The sequence below is a fragment of the Carettochelys insculpta genome, chromosome 1, assembly GCF_033958435.1.
Source record: "Carettochelys insculpta isolate YL-2023 chromosome 1, ASM3395843v1, whole genome shotgun sequence".
In the NCBI taxonomy this organism is placed as follows: Eukaryota; Metazoa; Chordata; order Testudines; family Carettochelyidae; genus Carettochelys; species Carettochelys insculpta.
Window position 1 is genome coordinate 42,589,969 of NC_134137.1, and position 22,295 is coordinate 42,612,263.

Here is a 22,295-nt window from a genome sequence, read left to right on the forward strand (position 1 = left end):
AGCCGACATGGTGGTAGAGTTCTGGGCAGCCCTGGACGAGTGGGCCGCCGTTTCAGGGATAGGAGGGGTGACAGTGGAGGGGAGAGAGAGGGAGGGGTCACCAGATGACCCTCTAGTGGGCGTGGGGGTCATATTGGTGGGTCTAAGAGGGAAAAAGTTTATTGGGGGTGGGGGCCTTTAAGAAAGAGCGGGGGAGGGGGAGGAGAGTGGAAGGGAAGGAAGGAGTGAGGCGTGGCTGCCCCTCCCCCACTGGCCGGGCTGAGGACCCAGTCAGATGGGGGAAGGGCAGGGCAAGGGGAGTGAGGTCAGGGAAAGGGAGACACAAAAAAAGGCCACAACTCCCAGCACAAGATGGTAAGATGGCTCCTGTTTCTGCACTGGGATGTGGAGGGAATCAAAGTTTGTGTGGGTGGGTGGGTGTGGGGGGCTCAGGCGCTTAAGTAAACAAAAGGGGGGGGAAGGGGCGTGGGCACGTGGGGGGGCAAAGGAGGAGGCACAGCCAACTTAGGGGGGAGAGGGGGGTTAATGGGGGGAGGGGTGTGCCCACGTGCGCCTGAGGGGTGGGCCCGTAGCAGCTGCTGCAGAGCCTCGAGATGACAGGGGGAGAGGGAAGGGGCAGCTGATTGGAGGGGCCCAGGTGGAGGGGGCCCCAGCGGCAGCTGGGTGTGGGGGGGGGCGGTAGGAGAGGGGGTGGCTGCAGGGGTGGGGCAGGGGCCACAGCCTAACACCCCACCCCTGGCTATGCAGCCCACCCCCCGGAGCCCCGGTGGAGAGGGGCCCTGCCCAAACTCACCCCTCCCCAAGCCACTCCACAGGAGGCTGTGTGGAGGGAACCCAACCGCCGCTTTGAGAGAGCCCCCTACCTTCTCCAGGTGGTGAGGATGCAGCAGCTGCTAGATGGAAGGTGGGCCCAAATGGGGGGCCAGCAGTTTCTCCCCCAAAAGATGGAAAAAGGGGGGGGCCCTGCTGTAGGGCAGGGGGCAAGAGGCCCCCACCCTCCACCCACTCAGCAGTTCCTAAAAGAACTAGCTGGAGAAGTGGAGGAGAGGGGGGGAGAAAGATAGAGCCTGCCTGCCTGAGGCAGGAGGGAGGCTGACCCCAGAACGGGGGGGCGGGGAAGGCAGCCAAGGCCGGCCGGCCCCCAGTTGCTCGCTTTCCAGCCGTGGGAGGGGGGTCCCACGGCAGCAGCAGCCCTGCAGGAGCGCCAGCAGCCGGCTTCCTGCTGACTCAGAGGCCGAGGAGGCTGCGCAGAGGCCCTGGTGGGCGGGCCTGGAGCCAGAACACCAGTGGCCCGCCACTCAGAGGGCAGGGCCTAGGGCTAGAAGGGCCAAGGGCAGGGCTCAGGACCCATTAAAGCCTGGGCCTCCAGGCAGGGAGCAGGCACCTGCGTGAGCTCCCCAGTGCCAGGGGCAGAGGGTTTGTCGCTGCCCGGCTGGGCCGGAGGAGCAAGCCCCCAGCGGCCCCGAACAACCACGGATCCAGATGCCCCAGGGGGACTACCCAGACTTCCCAGACCTGCCAGGACCCTCACGCCGGCAGAGACCCCCCGCCTTAGAGGAAGCCCTGGATGCAGCCAGACTGGCGAGGGTGAGCGACCATGAGGACCGAGGAGCGGCCTGCCCCAGAGTCCCAGTGGACCCCTGCAGTCCCCAGGCCCAGGATCGCCTCGGGCCCACCGTGCTACCACCGCCAGACTATCCCAATGACATCGACATGAGCAACTGGCTGGAGCCCCCGAAGGTGGACGATTTGGAGGAGACCGACCCCGCGGGACCCCCCTGACCAGATGGACTGGGACCTTCCCCCAGTGGAGGTAGAGGTAGGAAGTGGCCCGGGGAACGACGCTCCCGAACCCATGGCAGTGTGTTGCGGCCTGGATCCCCACTGCCGTGGTCGTGTGTGAGCGACCCCCAGGGCCCCAGGCTGGGTCGCAGTGGAGTGGAAGGGGCTGCAACCCCCTACCCCCTCCTTGACAGGGCCAGCCTGCGCTGGGCCTGTGCTCAAACCCTTGTGCTGTTGCCCCACCCCAAACTGAGGGCTGGGCCTGTGCTCAAACCCTTGTGCTGTTGCCCTGCCCCAAACTGAGGGCTGGGCTGGGATTGTGTTACAACTGTGAACTGCTGCCCCGCCCCCGAACTGAGGGCTGGGCCGGTGTTATAACCCTCTTTTGGTTGCCGCCCGCCCTAGGCCAAGGGCTGGGCGTCCCAGGACTCTTACACTCATGCTATTTATTACTAGTATTGTTAGAGCATCTAGCATCCAAGATCAGAACCCTGCTTTGTTAGGCTGAACAAGGAGGAAAAACAGTCCTGCACCAGAAAAGGTTACAAGCAAAGTTTGTACACTGTTCACAGCAGGATTCACCTTTTGGCTGTATATTTGAAAAAGTACCTCGCACTCTGGGCACCCCATCTATGACTAGGAATTCCAAGCACTGCCTCAATACAAATAAACAAACTACCTGAATTATCCAGGCCCTATGGAGAAAGGGGCCATAAGGAGTTAGAGCCACAGCAATAGCCCATAGATTGCAATAACCATGCACCTTTCATGCGACGCCTGACACTTCATCGAAGCATTATGCCAATGGACCCGGGTCCTTGGCAGGAAGGATTGAACCTGCAACTACAGGGGCTAAAACCCCTGTGCTCTACCACATGAGCTAAAGGCCAGCTGGCTCTCAGCCAAGGCTACAGAGCAGAGACTTACCTCTCCCTAGTATGTGCTCTCAGTAGCTCTGGGATTACCTGAGGATGGGAATTTGGACTTCACTTTCTACTTCATCTTTACTCTAACATTTAACTGATAACTTTGTATTACATAACCGAATAGGATCATGCTTCTATGGGACGTGTGAAAAGCAGTAGGCTGGAGAATCATCTAATTTAAATGGAGCTGTGCACAAAATTTTATATACAAGGCACGAAATAAGTAATTCTCTCTTTTTTTTTTTTTCCCCCAACAACTATTAAGCAGTAGAATGAACGCATTGTGTACAGCTCACCGTGGCTGCTGCTGAGTCTGGCACTTTAAACTGTGCTTCCTTGATTTTTTGAAGGAGAAGAGTGACGCAAAAGGCCTTCTGAATCCCAGAATGGAAGATGAGACATTCTTTTGTGCTTGTGAATTTCGGGGAGATGACATTTTAAACTCTTCAAGATCTACAAATAGTGAAAAGTTAGTTATTTGATTTGTATCCAGTCCTTGTTAAATCTGATTATTTAAAACATACAAAAATAAGCTACATCTTTGCATGTCTGAATACAAGGCAGGCCATAAGCTGTAATTAATGATGAACTTGAAAGTGAACAAAGCAGGGATTTGTTCCCTTTTGTGATTCTTTATTGACACAGTAAGTTTGTAAGTTATGTTCCTTACATAGACATTTTCTTCATAAAGTTGATTAGAAACTTGAGACTTGTATTGAGATCACACAACATCTCTGTCAAAACAAAGCTGAGAATCTTCAAATCAAATGTAAAGTCCGTCCTGCTGTATGCTTGTGAATGGCACACCACAAAGTCCTCAACACACAAACTGCAGACGTTTTTGAATAGATGCCTGAGGTATAAATTACAAATAAGAGGGTAAGATAAAGTCACGAATGAACATCTGTGGACATGAACAGGCCAAGAGCCAGTGGGGATCCAAATAAAAAGGAGAAAAGTGGGGATGGCTGGGACATACTTTGAGGAAACCCCCATCCAGCATTGTTCGACATTCCCCTGAGGATTCCATTTGAGGGCAACGCAGCAAGGGAAGACCCCGAATAACATGGAGATCTACAGTCATGGAAGCACAAGAACTGGGATATTCATGGGGCCAGATGGAAGCCATTGCCCAAGATAGAACCAGGTAGAGGAGCCTTGTGGATGACCTGTGCCCCACTTGGGGTTCACGGGTTTAACTAACTGATTTCTTTTGACAGAGCAAAGTGACTGCTGGCTTTTGGTGTCTAACTGGAGAATGCGAAAAAATACACAGGGATCTTGGGTGTGTATCCATGCTGGGAGCCCCACATAAGAAATTAGCCTGATTGTTAGACACCGCTGATCGCCTGCCCTGTGAAAGTCAAGCCTACAGTTAATAGGTCTTCATCTGGGCACCTGAAGGTACTAGTTGTTTTTGAAAAATTTTGACCAAAGCTTCATAACAGGTTGGCTTTTCAAAGGTGTAAGGCACTCAGATACCAGCGTCCTGAGTATGCTATAAACACCATACAGACAGAATCATTACTTACATAAGTAATTTATGAGATGCCTAAATGTTATAAAAACCACTTACTGTACCTAAGTTTACAATGGATTCACCAGACCGTTCTTGATGGTTAAATGCTATGGTTAATATCTAAAGAGTTCTATTTTATGTATTTTCCCAGTTTGTTTGCAAATATCACAAAAAAGGTGTCAGTTTATTTTCTTTGGGAAAACATGGTCCTGTTTCCACAGGAACCACGATCCCTGTCCTCTTGGCAAAAGCAGTTGAAAATGGGTGTAAATGAAAGTCCGGTTCACAGAGCAAGGAGAGAGACTGCAGCGTCTGCTGCTAAGTGGTGCCCCAGTGGGACCAGGGAAGCACAACATTTAGATAACAGTATCAAAACAAAAAGCAGTCAAGTAGCACTTTAAAGATGAGCAAAATAATTAGGTGAGCTTTCCTGGGACAGACCCACTTCAGACCATAGCCATACCAGATAACAGGTGTGACAGGTTGTACCACAGAAATCCCCTTGGGGGTCATCCTCCAGTATGCTGGTCAAGCCACTTACAGCCACCTTCCTGCCCTCTAGGGCTCCCCACCCCTCATCCTGCTATGCCAGAATTTCTTGTCTCCCCCAGCCAAGACTCAGAGCTGGGATTACCCACCACATCCCTTCCGCAGAGCAACACAAACACTGAATGAGGTCAGCTCCAGGAGAGCTCAGCACTCCTGAGATCAACACCCAAAAGGGCCAAACCTCCAGATAAATCAGTCTTAATCTGTGTAAAAGTTTTACACAGAGAACTCAAAAAAGGTCAGGCCTGTTGATCAAGAAAGAGATATGCCTAGTGATTATTTTCCAGGTAAACATTATTTACACTACAACAAGAAGTCTTGTAGCACCTTATAGACTAACAGGTATTTCGGAGCATAAGCTTTCGTGGGCACACTAGACTGGATAACAAAACAGTGTTTTTATTTAGTACAAAAAGTAGGATTAAGAGGTTGCAAGTGAGAACAGTCAGATCAAAGTTACTGAATTAAAATTAACAAAAAATGCCACTACGAACAGCTATTCTTATCTCGGATAAAAAGCTTCTCTTTACTCTGGCCCAGTTCTATAGCTTTTTCAGAGTTCTTGTAGCTTTTTAAGGTGGGCCAAGCAGCTTCAAAGGCCAGCTGAAGACAAAGCACTGATTGCTTCCCATTACTTAAACAGACTTTCCCCCAGTGTGGGCACCTTTTGTTCAGCACTCCCCATCCCCATAGAAACTATACCAGGTTCAAGATGGATCCCAGTGCCAGGAGGCACGGTCACATGTCTTTCTAGGACAGTTTGAGTTTAATACAAACAAACAACTATTCACAGACTGTTGGTTTGACTACTGCTTCATTATGTTTCTGGAGCATCAGTAATGGCCATAATTAGCACATTTAGGCCGTGTCTACACTAGCCCCAAACTTCGAAATGGGCATGCAAATGGCCATTTCGAAGTTAACTAATGAAGCGCTGAAATGCATATTCAGCGCTTCATTAGCATGCGGGCGGCTGCGGCGCTTCGAAATTGACGCGGCTTGTCTCAATGGGGCTCCTTTTTGAAAGGACCCCGCCTACTTCAAAGTCCCCTTATTCCCATGAGCAGATGAGAATAAGGGGACTTCAAAGGAGGCGGGGTCCTTTTGAAAAGGAGCCCTGTTGGGATGAGCCGCGTCAATTTCGAAGCGCCACAGCCGCCCGCATGCTAATGAAGCGCTGAATATGCATTTCAGCACTTCATTAGTTAACTTCGAAATGGCCATTTACATGGCCATTTCGAAGTTTGGGGCTAATGTAGATGTAGCCTTAGAATAATAAACAGATCCACACTTCATACTCCTCACTTCACATGCAAGAATGATACATGCACAAAAATAGGATACAGAGTCAGTCATCTGACGAAGCGGGTCTCCGCCCATGAAAGCTTATGCTCCAAATTATCTGTTAGTCCACAAGGTGCCACAGGACGACTTCTTGTTTTCGTCAGTCAATAGTAACTGTAACATTGACATTACATGACTTGTTTTGTATAAGGCACCTTTAAGTTATGCATAGTGGAGGGATAGCTCAGTGGTCTGAGCATTGGCTTGCTAAACCCTGGGTTGTGAGCTCAATCCGTGAGGGGGCCATTTAGGTGTCTAGGGTATATAGATTTAAAAAACAAAAAAAAAACTGTCAGGGATTGTGTAGGTCCTGCTGTGAGTGCAGGGGACTGAACTCGATGACCTCTGCAGGTCCCTTCCAGCTCTTTGACACAGGTATATCTATCTCCATATTCATATGCCAATTTTCACAAACGCAGGGGGAGCTGCACACCCTCTGAATAAAAAAAAAAAAGCCCTCCCCAGTTTGATAACCAGGTGTGAGAGAGAAAACAGCTGCAAAGAAATGAGAGAGTGAGCAAGAATGTGTGTATTGAAGCATGTTGGTGGACATGCATTTTAGAAATAGATACACAGCTAAACAGAAACAGCAGATGCAAAACTGTGTGAGGCAAGGACAATATTCTAGGGCTGGTCTCTCATTGAAATGAAAGGTGCCCATCCCAGGATGTTATTTTTGCTGAACTGTATCACTTGTATCTCACTGACAGGCAGACTTCTGGCACAAGATCTTCGCTCCTTTTGGTGACATAACTGTGCTATCAGAAGAGTTACATGAGCCTCCTTGTGGCCTGTTGGTGACATTTTTGGTAATCAGCCCTTCTGTAGAAATGTAGTTCTGCTTCCTGTGCTACTGCCCCCATGTCTTGTGCAAAGAGTATGGGGATATATGTTTGTGGCAAGGGGTAGGTAGCACATGAAAAAATTATACCAGACAAATGTCAATAGAAAAAAATATATATGTATATAGACAGCAAACCCTCCATTTTACAGATCTCAAGTTAGCAGACTTTAGGAACAATGGATGTCCCCATCCCCGTTGTTCCCGAAGGCTGCTGGGGTTTGCAAAATCATCCCCCACCTCAAAAAAAAGTTAAGAGACTTCCTGCTACCACAGCCAAGGGTTGGGCATGTACATAGGCAGACTGGCACTCTCATACATGCCCCAACCCAGTGGGAGGAGCATATGGTGTCTCTGGCGGTGGCCTCTCCAGCCACATGTGGCGTGGTTCAATGGCTCCTCCAGTGGTTGTGGCTCTGGCGAGTGGCAGGGTTTTTTTGTGGGGGAGGGGAGCTAGGGGAGTCTGGTGGGAGTTGGTGGGTAGTAAACCCTCACATTTAATGGACTTTCAGGGAGAGTGGACACCACACTCCCCCATTTGTCCGTTAAATCGAGTGTTTACTGTAATTATGAGAACCACATGGAGGGAGGATGGGAAAGGCACTACAGAATGGCACGTCTGAAAGGGATATTGACCATGTTGGGCTCTGATGGGCAACAGGATGACTGGAAGAAGACCGTCCAGAGTTCTATCTCCCACCTTGGTAATTTGACACTTGCACACATTTTAGCCCTGTGTAGTCAGTCGAGCTTCTGTTCAAATACATTCAAACCTTTTTCATCCAAAACTTGATTAACTGAAATTGTCCTTTGCTTCTCTGAAGCCTCATTTATCTAAAGTTACCTCCATTTCAATCATCTCCTTTAGAAAAGCTACATTTGACTGCAATTATACAGGCGGGCCCCAACTTATGAACATTCGTACGTATGACAAACCTCCAGCTCACCTCCACCAGCAGGGGGCTCCAGTCGCATGCCTGGGACTCCCCTCCAACCCCCGCAGACCCAGCTTCAATTGCTGTGCCCCAACCCCCCTGCATACCGGGGCTTCGACCCCCAAGGACCCAGACCCAAACACACGAGGCTCTAACCTGCCCCCCCGCTCAAGCACCCTGCCTCGATGCACCCCTGTTCAACCCCTCGCCAGCCTGGCTCAAACCCCCTACAGCCACAGCTCACCCCCCACGCATGGGGCTCCGACCTCAACCCGTGCCTGGGGCTCTGGCGCCCAGCCCCCAGCGGGGCTCTAACCTCCTTCCACTCAACCCACCCTGCCCCAGTGCACCCCCTGTTCAACCCTCCCAGCTCAGCTCAACCCCTCCCTCCCTCCCACAGCCCCAGTTCACCCCACCCCGTGCTTGGGGCTCTGGCTGTCAGCTGCTGCCGTCGTGCACAGGGGCTCTATCCCCCCTGCCAGCTCAACCCACCCCAGGTCATCCCCGTTCAATCCCCCCTCCACCTGCCTCAACTCCCCTGTCCCCAGCTGACCCCCCCCCGCAGCACACACTGGGCTGTCAGCCACTGCAGGCACATGAGGCTGTACCCACCGCAGCTAAGCCCCTCGCCCTGGTTCACCCCGTTCAACCCCCCCTAATCCTCCACAGCCCCAGTTCAGACTCCCTGGCACATGGGACTCTGGTTCCAACCCCCCTACTCATCACCTCACGGCCCCTGGTCAGGCTCACCCCCCGCCCCAACCCTCTGCTTCCCGGGTCCAACCCCCTGCAAGCCCCAGCTCAACTGCATTCTCCTACCACCCCTGCTGTCCTAAACCACCTCAGGTTTAACCCGCTTCCCCCGTCCAGGGTCCTGACCCAAGTCCTCCCCAACTTATGCGAAATTCAAGGTACGCGAGGGATTACAGCATAAGGGTATTTCTGAATTACAACCAAATCAAGTTACAACCAAGCGTTTGGAATGTAACCCATTCATAAGTCGGGGACTAACTGTAGTTACCTTGGATTGTTATTTCTATGGAAGTACTACAGTCTACATGAAGCTAACACTCAGTATTTCATCAGATACTACCTACTGTATCTATTAGTTTATAATCTTTCCAACAGTTGTAGCTCTAGGGTAAGAAATACTAAGAGCTTCGTAATCTGTTGCAGAGTTGTGCTTTTAACACAACCCATGTCAGAGGAATGCAATTCCTTTTGCAATTGTGCCATTTTCATAGGATGATAGGACTGGCAGGACTAAGAACTGCCTACCCTCCCTGACAGGTGTTTGTCTAACCTGTTTTTAACCTGCAAAGCTCTTATGTGAGATGATGTCGAACACAATTTCAGAAACTTTTCTCTTATTGAACTTTGAAATGATTGCTGCATGGCCTTGGTCATCACCACATAAGATAGGGATTTGAAAAACTCGCTATAACTCACCTTTTTTTGATGTCTTTCTTAGCCAATGTGCAAGTGGTCGTTTTAACATGCTATTGACGTCAACGTCATTCTGAAATTTTTTTCTCTGTATTTCCTCAAACCATTCTCCTGTCACCCCTTGTCGTGTGGCTATATCCTGCTTTTTCTTCTGAAGTTTACTACAAGAGAACAAAATGCCATTTTTTCCAACTGATTTAGACATTTACCTTCTATTATAGTTCATCAGTAAAGGTTGAATCTCTCTCATCCTGTACCCTCAGGACCCGACTGGTGCTGGACAAGAGAATTTGCCGGACCATGGAAGGTCAATGTTGTCTAGCACATTACCAACATTTCCACTGCTTATTGGGTTCTTAGAAGACAGTTGGGGTAAATTACATGTAAATAGCACCAAACACTGAGAGCTAGGACTGGTGGCTGTAATAATCTTTACGGGACCACAGGAAAATTGGCTAAGCCCACAAGCAGTCATCTAACTAACTAAAATCATGCCGGATTACAGAGTTCTGAATTAGAGAGGTTCAACCTATAGCAATTTTGTTTTCCCCTCAAGGAAAGTCTTTGATTTTACTTATAGAAATTGAGCTTCTTTACTAATTATTTTAAGAGCAAACAAAATAAAACTAGGATATGATCCCTCAAAGTCTGGAAAAATTTCCTTTTATTTCAGTGAAAGCTGAAAGCCCAGATCAGCAAGGTAGTTAAGCATGTACCGACGTATGACTTCAGGAAACAGCCTATATGTTTGTCTTCTACCTTGACGACCTGGAGCATAAAAATTTACATCTTACAAATCATTAAAGCTAAGATTAAGGATCTAGCAAATCAGTAACCTAAATAATATATATTGTAATTAGCCATTTTTGAGATTTTTCAGCTTCACATTTCTGTACAGGACAAAAGAAGTAAAATTATTCTTGTCCTAACTGTACCGTAATTGGGGCGAGGACTCAGCAGCATGGGATCCTATCTGGAAATCTGGGTGTGTAATATATACACAAAATAATAATTACTAAATGCAGACTGTGTAGCTATGCACTGTCTGTTAAACAAGATTATTACTCTTGATTTTCCTTACTGCATTGCAATTTGCCTGTGTTCAATGTTGTATATAATCACCCTCAAACTTACAGATTTCAGCAAGGATTAAACTATACAAATGTGGCTTGGACAAGCATACCAAATTGAAAAAGAAACGAACAGCAGCTGTTATTTTTACTCAAATTTACTGGAACCTAAAAAATAGCATGTAGATGCAAAAAAGCCTGAATGATGCAAGATGCAGGGTGGACTGGGCCCTTTCAGAATCCACTGCTCCAGACCATCTGTACAACGTTAACAGCTCTGACGAGCCAAATGGATGACAAGTTTCATCTATGTGAGCCGGAGGTACCTACAAAGAGAGGTTGTAAGCAAGAGGCTCCCATGGGAGACACTAACCAGGGGATGAATTTGGGCCTGGAAACCAGAACCAAAAAGCTGAAGAAGGCTGTAGGCTGGAAGAAGAGAGGGATTTGATTGCTGACCTCTCAAAGAGAGCATAGAAAGCACTGGAAAAGCATTGGGCCCACTCTTGAAGGTGAAAAGACTTAAGACAGTAAGGGTGTGTCTACCCGGGCAGAAATCTTCAAAATAGCCCAGCTAATGGCCATTTCGAAGATTACTAATGAGGCGCTGAACTGAATATTCAGTGCCTCATTAGCATTAGGACGCCTCCAGCCACAGCACTTCGAAAGCGGCACTTTTGGACACCTGCAGCTCAGTGCAGTTACACGAGGGTCCGTTTCGAAATGACCCGGCACATTTCAAAAACCCTTATTCCACTTAGCTGAACAGAATAAGGGGATTTTGAAAGGTGCGGGGTCCTTTTGAAAAGGACCCCCATGTAGCCACGCGGAGCTGCAGGCGTTCAAAAGCGCCGCAACTGGAGGTGTCCTAATGCTAATGAGGCGCTGAATATTCAATTCAGTGCCTCATTAGTAGTCTTCTAAATGGCCATTAGAATGGCTATTTCGAAGATTTGTGCCCATGCAGACATAGCCTAAGACTGAGGAATATGTGCTGGGAAGAGTAGAGAAAGACTCCAGGTAGAAGGGGCGGGAATGGCTGCTTGACTGAAAAGCAAGCTGGGACTGAAGAGCCCTGAGACAGAGTAGAATATGTGCTGTGCTCATGGACTGTATTTTGGGATTTTTGAGAATAATTTGAATTCTTTATGCTAATAACTCCAGGTTCCTAGGGAGGGTATTGCTGGCCAGGAAGAAGTTTCTAGTAGAGATACCTGAAAAGGGAAAACAAAGGCAGGGTGCTGCAGAGCTAACTCTGGCTACCGTGGGGCTGAACATGTGGCCAACCCCGTTACTTTGTGCCTGGACTGAAAAACTACTGTCACATAGGCTACGTCTAGATTACAGGGATTTCTCAGCAGAAGTTTGTGTCAGAAGGTATCTTGCAACAAAACTTCTGTTGACAGATAGCAGCCAAACGGCAAGGCAGATCAAAAGAGTGATCCGCTCTGTCGACAGAGACCAGCTGGACTGTCTGGCCACTCCATTGGCAAAACACCCACCTGGAACCACGTCAGACAGATTCACAGGTCATTGGTTCTTTCCAGGAGCCCCAGTGAGATGTGCCCTTAAAGGTACTCCCCCAAACACCAGTTCCCTGCCTCTACTGTGGGCATGTCTGCCTCCTAGAAGGACAGCACAGCTACTGCAGGGATTTATGTCTTGGTGGGCAACACAACTGGCCCCTAGGAGCCATGCTGCCGGAGCTACCCCCGAGCTTGCAGTGGCCCCATATCAAGATGCTGCAGCAGCTGCTGAACTTCCTGACAGCCACAGAAAGCAAGCCCAAGACCACCTGAGAGGATGTCACCATGGCTGCAGATCATTCACATCTGCACCCATCCCACCCCCCCGCCTCATTGAGCAGGTGGCTCTAGAGGTACCACACCAGTTTAGACTAGTGGGACTGGCTGGTCATGGGGCAGTGGGATGACCAGCAGTGGCTCCAGAACTTTAGAATGGGGAAGGCCACCTTCCTGGAGCTCTGTGCCTGGCTCACCACCACCCTCCAGAGACAGGACACACAACTTCAGCCCACCATCCCCATGGAGAAGTGGGTCACAATTGCCTTCTAGAAGCTCACCACCCCTCGACAGCTACTGCTTGGTGGGCAACCAGTTCAGTGTGGAGAAGTCCACTGCTGGGACCCTCCTCGTGGGTGCCTGCATGGAGAGGGTTGGTGGGGGAATGGGAAGGCACTATGGATTCCCCAGGGCCTCAGTACTCCCTTCCTCAACCCCCGATGTGTGTGTTCAGTCATTCCCTCTGCAGGGTGTGACAGCCATCAATGAAATTCTGCTGCGGAGGGTCATCTGTTCGGGAGACCTTGACAAGTTTGTCGCCAGATTCATCACTCTGGTGTTCCAGAAATGCACTGGGGCCATTGATGGGACCTACATCCCAATCCATGCCCCAGAGCGTAGCATGTCCAAGTACATAAATCGCAAGGTGGACAATTCACGGACATTTGTGTTGGGTGGGTGGGCCAAGCACACGACACCCACATCCTCCGCAACTCTGACTTGTTCCAAAGGAGAGCACATTTGTCCTCCACAGCGAGCTGGCAGTCAGGGACTTTCAAATGCCACTCTGCATCATGGAGGATGTGGCCCATCCCCTCATGCCCTTGCTGATGAAACCCTACACCGGACAGCTGGACCCAATGCACACCTCAGCCTGGCCAAAATGCAGGCTGAGTGCGCCTCTGGCCTCTTCGAGGCATACTTCAGGTGCCTGCTCACCCACCTGGATGTGGGACAGCACAACATCCACCAAATTGTGGTGGCATGTTGTGCTCTGCACAACACTGTAGAAGGGAAGAGAGAAGCCTCCCTCCCTGCTCCTGGGGTCTGGAGGTGAATGCCAGCTGCAAGGGGTATGCTTGTGAGCAGCTGGGCACATCCACCGTCTGCCAGACCCATCAGGATGGGCTGCAGATCCATGGGGCCCTGAGGGAGAGCTTCTCCCATGGCCCCCCATAACTCTCCCTGGCGCAACCCCAGCGTGGGCCTTGCACCCACAGCCCTATCCCATCCCCACCACGACCCCTCACCAATCCCTCCACAATAACCACAAATGTGGGTGAGATGAACAAATAAGCGGGCTTTACTCAAAACAAAAATCATGTACAAACACAATGCCATCCAAATCAATTTATAGGAAAGTGACATGCATAACTATTTACACTGGGGGAGGCTTGGGACAGGACATGGGGGTGGGCTCAGAACTTGGAAGTGGGGGCTTGGGATGGGGGGTCTCTGCTATCCAAAGGGGGTACAGGACCCCCAGTGGCATCAGCCTCGGAATCCCCTCCCACTGTGGGTTCAGGGGGAGGTACAGGTGGGGAGAGGCTGCAGTGGAGTCAGGGTGGGCAGATGGAGCCAGGGGGAACTGCAGCGGTGGGGTGGTGGCCATGTCCATTGCTGGTGGGGGTAGCCACTGGGAGCTGGGCTATCATATCCCACCAGATGCCAGTGATGGCATCAAAGTGGGAACATAAGCTGGTCCAAGGCCTGCGACCACCACTCAATGTTGACCCTGAGCCAGCACTCCATCATCCCCTGCATGGCCCACAGGACACATTATGGTCCCTCTGGAAGTGCTTGTACATCCTCCAACAGCCCCTCCAACTGCAGGCTTGGCCTGATGGCAAAGTGGGGGGTGGGTGACGTGCAGGATACTCACTGGAGGGGCCCTTGCCCAGCACCAATGGTGCCTCAGAGGTGGCATGGTTGCTAGGGACTAGGTCCAGGACCAACACAAGGCTGCTGGCCTCCAAGTCCAGCTCCAACATGGGTTAGGGTTGGGATGCCTCCTCCTCCTGTGGAGGCTCCTGCTGTGCTGGGAGACCTCAAGTACTGTGTCAATACTCGGGCATGGGGGCGATTTGTCCCTCCCCCCAGGTTGCTGTTGAGCTCCCAATAGTACGTTCAGGTTGCTAGTCTTGCCCCAGAGCATTGGGCAGTGTCTCAGGCCCAGACGTAGCCCGACCTCAGTTACTTCACCTTCACCTGGACCTGCTCCAGGGTGTGGCCCTGTTCAGCTAGGTCAGTGGCCATCCTACTGTATATTTCAGTGTTCTGACACCTGGCTTTGGGGACCTAGAGAGCTTCCTCCTCGCCCGCCCCCAAGTTCAAAAGGGCCTGAATCTCAGCCCCACTCCAGGAGGGGGCCCACCTCTTGGAGCCTGGGGTGGATCCTGGGACCCCTTAGGTGCTCCCTTGAGGGCCCAGGGAAGTGTCATGCTCCCTGGTGGCCTGCCATGGGGAAACGCTATCTAGCCAGTGTGTTTTTGAGGGCACTTTAACAGCAGCCTGTAGCTCTGCTGCCTGCACACTCTCAGCTTCCTGCCGCTCGCACACTCTCAGCTTCCTGCCACAGGGTTTCCTGGGTCCTCTGTAGCTTTAAGAATGGCCAGAGGCAGAAACCATAGAGTGCTGCTTGCTGTGGACAGGGTGTCTTCCAGGGCACCTGTGTGGCATCTTGCAGGCCTTTTCTGTCAACAGAAGGCCCCCTGGAACATCCAGGCCAGCGTTTTATCAACAGTGAAGTCCTTCCCAGTGGCAAGTTGGGTATGGCTGTCAACAAAAGCACTGCTTTCTGTCAACATGCTTTGCAATCTGGATGCTCTGTGGGTTTTGTCAGCAAAACCCTGTAACCCAGACATAGCCGTAGTTAGAAAGCAAGAAGTGCCTAAATGACAGGCAGAGATATGTCAACGCTGCAGTCACGTGTTATTTTGGATGCCTCTGTGTGCAGCCCTGTGACAGCATGTCAGTGTTTTAACAACATCTCTCATAAAAATATTTCCTCTGAATGCATGGCAAATCCCACAACTCAGGGGGGCTTGTGCACTGAGCAGAGGACTCAATTCCATTATTTATCAACTTCTGTCACCACTGGAAACACTGCTGCTGGCAAACACTCAGTGCACATGCTGGGCACATTCACAGTTCCTACTGAAAATAGTACTGAGTTGTGCACTGTTCTGCTAATGGCATTTGAAGAAAGGTAAGATAGGGATAAGTAGCTTTTTCGAGATGTCCAGGTTTTCTTCAACAACTGTATATGTGGTGCAATCTGATGCAAAGGCAAAAGGTCTAGGTTTTGGAAAACGCTGGAGAGGATTGTCTACCCTATGGAGATGGTGAATTTCCTCAGAAGCAGGAAAAAAAAATTACATCTGCTCCCATGTCAAATGCTGGAAGCATCTGAACAAGATGCTTCCAGGGGCCTCCTCCGTTACCTCACTCGCATAGCCTTAACACAAGGGATTCAATATATCTGAGAAACAGTAAATATACTGCATTTATAGTTGTCTGTATCTGGAGGGAGTATGCAGTCACAAGGAGCACAAACTGCCTCAGAAACCAGCATAGATGTGTGTCACTGCAGTTCTGAAACCATGGTGACCAATAAGCTTGCCGTTCACCGCATGTGGTGAACTGGACACCATGGTGGGGTGAGATGCAGCTGCTGAGAGCCACACACGTGGAGTTCCATCCCCCTGCTCCCAAAAGCACCCCATCACTTGGTGGGACAAGCACACGGCAGCAATGGTGGCAGCTCCTCCTGAAGCCCAAGGGGCTGCCGCTCCAGCCACAGACCAGCTCATGTGGCCCCGTATCTCCAGTGAGTCACCAGCTGTTTGGCTGGGGGTGGGGGAAGGAGGGTGCCTGGGTCTGAGGGAGCAGGAGGGGATTTATTTTGAGTTGGGGGGGTGGCAGCTGTGGCGATCCTTAAATTTCTACTGGACACTGCTGTCTAAAGAACATCTATGAGGAATCCCCATACTCTAAGAAAAAGTAAGTACAGATTATTAATCTGGTTTGTATAAGATGTAACAATATATGTAACTTCTGATCTGTCATATTGTATATTAAATCAATTTAATTTTTGTATTTATTTGTAAGAGGAAACATTCAAGAAAGGCAGATCTCTCTGATATATTGCCACCTAGTGGCAAAAAGCAAAAAGTGTTTGGTAGGGTTGATGTAAAGCACCTGAATTCCTTTAAAATCAATAATCTTCCAAAATCAAAATGTTTTTCTTTGTTTTGAGGGACAATTCTTCATGGAATCAATAGGTTCATTTTGTGCGCACACACACACACACTCATTCACTCCCCTTTAAAAAATATTTTTAAGATTTGCTCTCCCACTAATTCAAGATGATGTGAAATTACAAGCCAAATCTGGGAGAAAAAAAAATTGTAATCAAAAAAGATCCAAATGACAGTAATAGTGATGTAACAGGCTTCTCTCAGGCATTTGACTTGGTACTCCACAACATTTTGATTAATAAACTTGAGAGATCTAAAATTAACATAGAACAGAATGGCTAACTGATAGATCTCAAAATGCAATTGTAAGGTGAGAATAATCAAGCGAGCATGTTAGTTTACAGTTGGTTGCTGCAAGCATTAGATCTTGGCCCTATGCTATTTAACATGTTATCAATATTGAAAATGGAAGAAAACAGAAGTTGGGGGGGGTAGAGGCCCCACCCCTGGTTTAAAGTATAAGACTGAAATAAATGAGCAGTGGTTTTTAAGCCTAAGCATTTAAATGTGTTAAGCACAATTATTCAGCTATTAAAGTGCTTAAAGTAAATCCTAGATTATTTTCAGTTGCACAAATGGTCAAGAAAACTCCATTATAATCACCTTTTGTCATTGTGGTTTTTTTCCCCTTTTGTTAAAAACTAGAATTTGTAAAAAGTTCCAGATTGTCAGTTCTACAAGCTGAAGTCCTTTATTTAGAAAAAAATGTCTGTGCTATTCCTGGACAACACACTTCATTTCTGTCCTGGAAGGACCACCTGCATCAGCAAGAAAAAAGTGCTGCCTTTCCAGGTCCAGGTCTTGTAAATTCCATTCGTTCATTCACCATAGAGTAGCACAAAATTATAAAGAGTGATTAAATTCAGCACAAATAGTTCACAACTCTTATTTTTAAATTCCTTGGAGACTAACCATGTAAGGCAGGAGATACACATGCAATATTTTTCAGGCTTGGTCAAAACCCAGAGGGGCCTGATTCAAAGGCTGCCAAAGTCAATGGTGTCTTTACAGATCTCAGTATGCTCTGCATCAAGCTCTAAATCAAGACTCCCTAAAGCCACAGAGTCCAATATGTGAACTGGACACCAGTGTGGTGAAACGCAGCTCCTAAGAGATACACAGATGGAGCACCCTCCACTCTTGGTGGGACAAGCGTGTGCTGGCAGCTCCACTCTGGCAAGTCACCAGAAGTTGGGGGAAGGGAGTGCATTTATTTTGAGGCGGGAAGGGTGATCTGTGGCGATCCTTTTATTTCTATTGGACACAACTGCCCTAAAGGCTTGTCTACTCTTACCAGGGGATCAGTGCTGTTGTAATTGATCCCTTGGAGGTCAATTTAGTGGGTTTAGTCAACATCTGCCAAACTGATCACTGCTCCCTCATTTGTCGATGCTGGTAATCTTCCATAGAATCATAGAATGCTAGGACTGGAAGGGACCTTGAGAGGTCATCGAGTCCAGTCCCCTGCCCTCATGGCAGGACCAAGTACTGTCTAGACCATCCCTGACAGACATTTATCTTACCTGTTCTTAAATATCTCTAGAGATGGAGATTCCACAACCTCCCCAGGCAATTTATTCCAGTGTTTGACCATCCTGACAGTTAGGAACTTTTTCCTAATGTCCAGCTTAAACCTCCCTTGCTGCAGTTTAAGCCCATTGCTTCTTGTTCTATCCTCAGAGGCCAAGAAGAACAAGTTTTCTCCCTCTTCCTTATGACACCCTTTTAGATACCTGAAAACTGCTATCATGTCCCCCCTTAATCTTCTTTTTTCCCCAAACTAAACAAGCCCAGTTCTCTCAGCCTTTCCTCATAGGTCATGTTCTCTAGATCTCTGATCATTCTTGTTGCTCTTTTCTGGACCCTTTCCAATTTCTCCTCATCATTCTTGAAATGCAGCACCCAGAACTGGACACAGTACTCCAACTGAGACCTAACCAGTGCAGAGTAGAGCAGAAGAATGACTTCTTGTGTCTTGTTCACAACACACCTGTTAATGCATCCCAGAATCATGTGTGCTTTTTTTGCAAGAGCATCACACTGTTGACTCAATTAACTTGTGGTCCAGTATAACCCCTAAATCTCTTTCTGCCATACACCTTCCTAGACAGTCGCTTCCCATTCTGTACATGTGAAACTGATTGTTCCTTCCTAAGTGGAGCACTTTGCATTTGTCTTTATTAAACTTCATCCTGTTTACCTCAGACCATTTCTCCAATTTGTTCAGATCATTTTGAATTTTGACCCTATCCTCCAAAGCAGTTGCAACCCCTCCTGGCTTGGTAGTATCTGCAAACTTAATAAGCGTACCATCTATGCCAGTATCTAAATCGTTGATTAAGATATTGAACAGAACTGGTCCCAATACAGACCCCTGCGGAACCCCACTTGTTATACCTTTCCAGCAGGATTGAGAACCATTAATAACTACTCTGAGTACGGTTGTCCAGCCAGTTTTGTGTCCACCCTATAGTAGCCCCATCTAAGTTGTATTTGCCTAGTTTATTGATTATCATTCCAGAATGAGAAGTGTAAAGAAGGCTGACAAGAGAGCAAAAGCTGGAAGATCAGGCCCTTAAAAATGTAAAGAAGTTAAAACAAATTAAATCCTGAGGTGCACTGTGCAAGTCTGCTCAATACCCCCGGGCGACACAATCTGCTGCGAGTGCAGCACACGTGTGAGAAAGGTGCATTCCCTCTACACCATTTTATTCCTGGCTACTACAGTGAAACCCTGGAGATAAAACATCTCAAAGGAGCACAACTCAAACAATATCCAGTAGCACCATGTGGGGGGGGCTCAGTAAATGGCCTGTCAAACCGAGCAAGCTCAACTGTTTTCCTTTAACAAACAATTGCTCCCCAGAGTCCAATTGCAGCAAGTGCTAACAAAACAACATGAAAGGGATTCATCTTTGCTGCATGCTTTCTCCATTCATAACCCGAGGGGGGCATTTATGGCAAAGCTGCACAGATGTTGCTGAAAACTACTAAGAATTCATTACTTTGGCTATGTCAGCTGCTCTTATTTCCATGCCTGAACATAAACAGTTAATATTTAAGCAAGCCACTTTTTAAAACAAGAGTGATTGATTCCCACAGCTCCCTCCCTTTTCCATCCCCCTCTGCTTCTTCCCTCCTCCTTCCCCACCCACCCATAAGTGCTGGAGCTGGTGAGCTCAATTCTCTTCCTCCTCTCCCAGCGTGAAACACTCAAAAGCCAGGTAAGGGTAACCAAAGGGAGATGCTGCCCAGAATGCTGTGTGCTAAGCCCCACCCCTCTCTGGGAGATAGCAGCCTAGGGAAAAGTTTAGCTCTGCGCAGCAATTCAAACAGGTGCCTGCTGGGGAGAGTCAGGCAGCTGAGGCACACAGGGCTTAAGCATGTGCCTTGCTCCACACACAGCCACAGAAGGTGGTGATGGTGGTTTCCACTGTATAACTTTCACACAGTGGCAGAGAGACAGGTTCAAATTCCAGCTCACAAGAGGGTGCTCTATCTAGGGAACTATGGGCTATTTTGATTTAGGGCTCCCTCAGTCTCACCTGCGAGCCAGTTTGATCACAGCTAAATAATGGGAAGAGTGGTAAAAAGGGGGTCCAGACCAAGGGCAGTGGTTCCCAAACTTTTCACCATCATGCCCCGGTTCTGATTTCTGAGAAATCCGCAGGCCCCCCACCTCTTCTTTACCATCATCCAACCCCCCCCCTTTAACAAAACAATTCAATTTGTAATTTAAAACAAACACAAAAGCTTGATATAAAAGTGTTATTTAAAATTAGAAATAAGCACAAATAATTTTTCTTGGCCCCTTGTGGTTGCCTGGTGCAGCCCCAGCTGGCCAGCTGCCTGAGCCCCTTGCCAGCCTCCAGAGCTGCCAGTGCCAGCCGCCTGCCTGAGACCTGCACTGCCAGAGCTGCCTGCCCAAGCTCTATGCTGCTGGGGCCAGCCATCCACTCGCCCGCCAGCTACTGGGGCCAGCCATCCACCTGCCCACTGACCGCTCAAGCCCCATGCTGCTGGGACCAGCCACCCACCCCACCCGCCTGCCCATCAGCCTGAGCCCCACACTGCTCAGCCCAGCTGCCCACCCACCAGCCCAAGCCACCCAAGTCCCACGCTGGTGGGGCCAGCTGCCCACCCACCAGCCTGAGCCACCCAAGCCCCACACTGCTGGGGCCAGCTGCCCACCTGCCCACCAGTCCGAACCATCTGAGCCCCACGCTGCTGGGGCCAGCTGCCCGAGCCCTGCTCTGCCAAGGCCAGCCGCCTGAGCCCCACGAGTTTCACAGGCTGGCTGGCTGCCCAATCCCTGCAAGCCACCCACCCAAGACTCTCCCCTACTCTCCTACAAAGCCAGGCATGCCCAGCCCCCAGCCTAACCCCATCCTCCTCCTCCTCCTCCTCCCCCAACCCACACTCACTCTCATTTGAAGGAGGCAGCTAGGTCCATGTGAGTCTTTGCTGGCTTCCTGCTTTCTATAGTGACTGTGCCAGGTCACCCATGTAAAATGGCAGGAGCTGAGAGCCAGAAGCAAAGGCTGACTCTTTCTTCAGGTGGAGGGAATGATGGGGGGGGGCTGGGTAGCCTTGCACTGCCCCCCTGGAATTTCTTCACACACCCCAAGTTTTGGAAACCATGACTTAGGGTCTCCCATCTGAGTTTTCCAAATGCTGGGCTAGAATAATTTTTGCTCCCTCTTCCACAATGAGTATTTAAATATTGATACAGTCACTTGGCAAGAGACCATGCATACAAGAAAGCACACAGGAGTGACTCCATAGCCCAGTAGTTAGGACACTCAACCATAAGGTAGCAGATCCTGGGTCTAGTTCTCCTGCTTCAAAGATTCCTTCATTATTTAGCCACAGCACTAGTAGTATTAGAGAAGCACAGAGGCCCCAGGAGAGAGTGGGGCCCCACTGCATAACCTCTCCTGAAGCATTTATAATCCAAGAGGAACAGAACGAAAAATGGTGTAAGAAAGGAAGAATTATTATTTTGCAGACAGGGAACAGGGGCGGGCAGGCAGACAGATTAAATGGCGTGGCCAAGGTAACAAAGGAAGGCTCTGGGTGAGTTGGGAATTTAACACACATCCCTGTTGAGTGCATTAGCCACAAGAGGCTATTTCTGCTCTTTTGCTCCACTCACATTCCAAGTCTAACTAAACTGAAATTGAAAGCAGAACTCCTGCTCACCAATCTAGAAGTTAAGTTTACTTTGCTAGCCCTTCCATAAAGAGAGAAAAAAAAACAGAACCATAAAAACTAGATGTAGAACTGTAGGACAAACTTCAGACTCAGTGGTAGGGATGTAAAATCCCATTTAATTGGTTAACCAGTTAAATGGTACATCACAGATGGGGACACTCCAGGTAGGCTGCCTGTACAGCTGTCCTCTCCCTTCCCCTGCCCTAGCCATGAGAGGAACTCCAGCCCCCTAGCAGTTAACTATTAACCCTACTTGGTGGTAGATGTAAGTCTATTGAATTCAAATAAGCACCCTCAGCCATTTTGAAAAACATTTATATATTATATTATATTACATTATATTATATTAAATGCCTAAGTTTGGAACCTAACTTTAGGTGCCCATTTTCAAAAATCCTGGCAAACATTTCCACCTCACGTTTCCAGTCTGGCAAAACCAGTCAAGCCAGGCCAATCTTCCCCACCCTGCCATATCATAATAGGATGAATCACATTTCTATGAATTTGTGATTTAAGAAAGAAAACACTGCTTCCAGTTGTTCCACGAGCTCCCATTCAGAGGAAAGCCTTGGATTTCATTGGGGTTACAAAGAGTATGTCAGTCATGG

General features: G+C 48.9%; 1 protein-coding gene across 4 annotated transcripts in view; it reads right to left on the reverse strand.

Moving 5' to 3' along the window:
* LOC142008082 (protein O-glucosyltransferase 3-like) overlaps positions 1–22,295 on the reverse strand; it is an 86,164-nt gene that overhangs the window by 62,323 nt on the left and 1,546 nt on the right. The window contains exons 2-3 of one of the 4 annotated variants that reach the window (XM_074984953.1): positions 9,346–9,503; positions 3,005–3,161 (exon numbers count right to left, since the gene is read on the reverse strand). In XM_074984953.1, the coding sequence (XP_074841054.1) occupies positions 3,005–3,161; positions 9,346–9,503 (315 nt within the window). Of the gene's footprint in view, positions 1–3,004; positions 3,162–3,378; positions 3,510–9,345; positions 9,504–22,295 lie in introns of those variants that run through there. The other 3 variants (XM_074984962.1, XM_074984971.1, XM_074984982.1) reach the window with 3 other exon arrangements.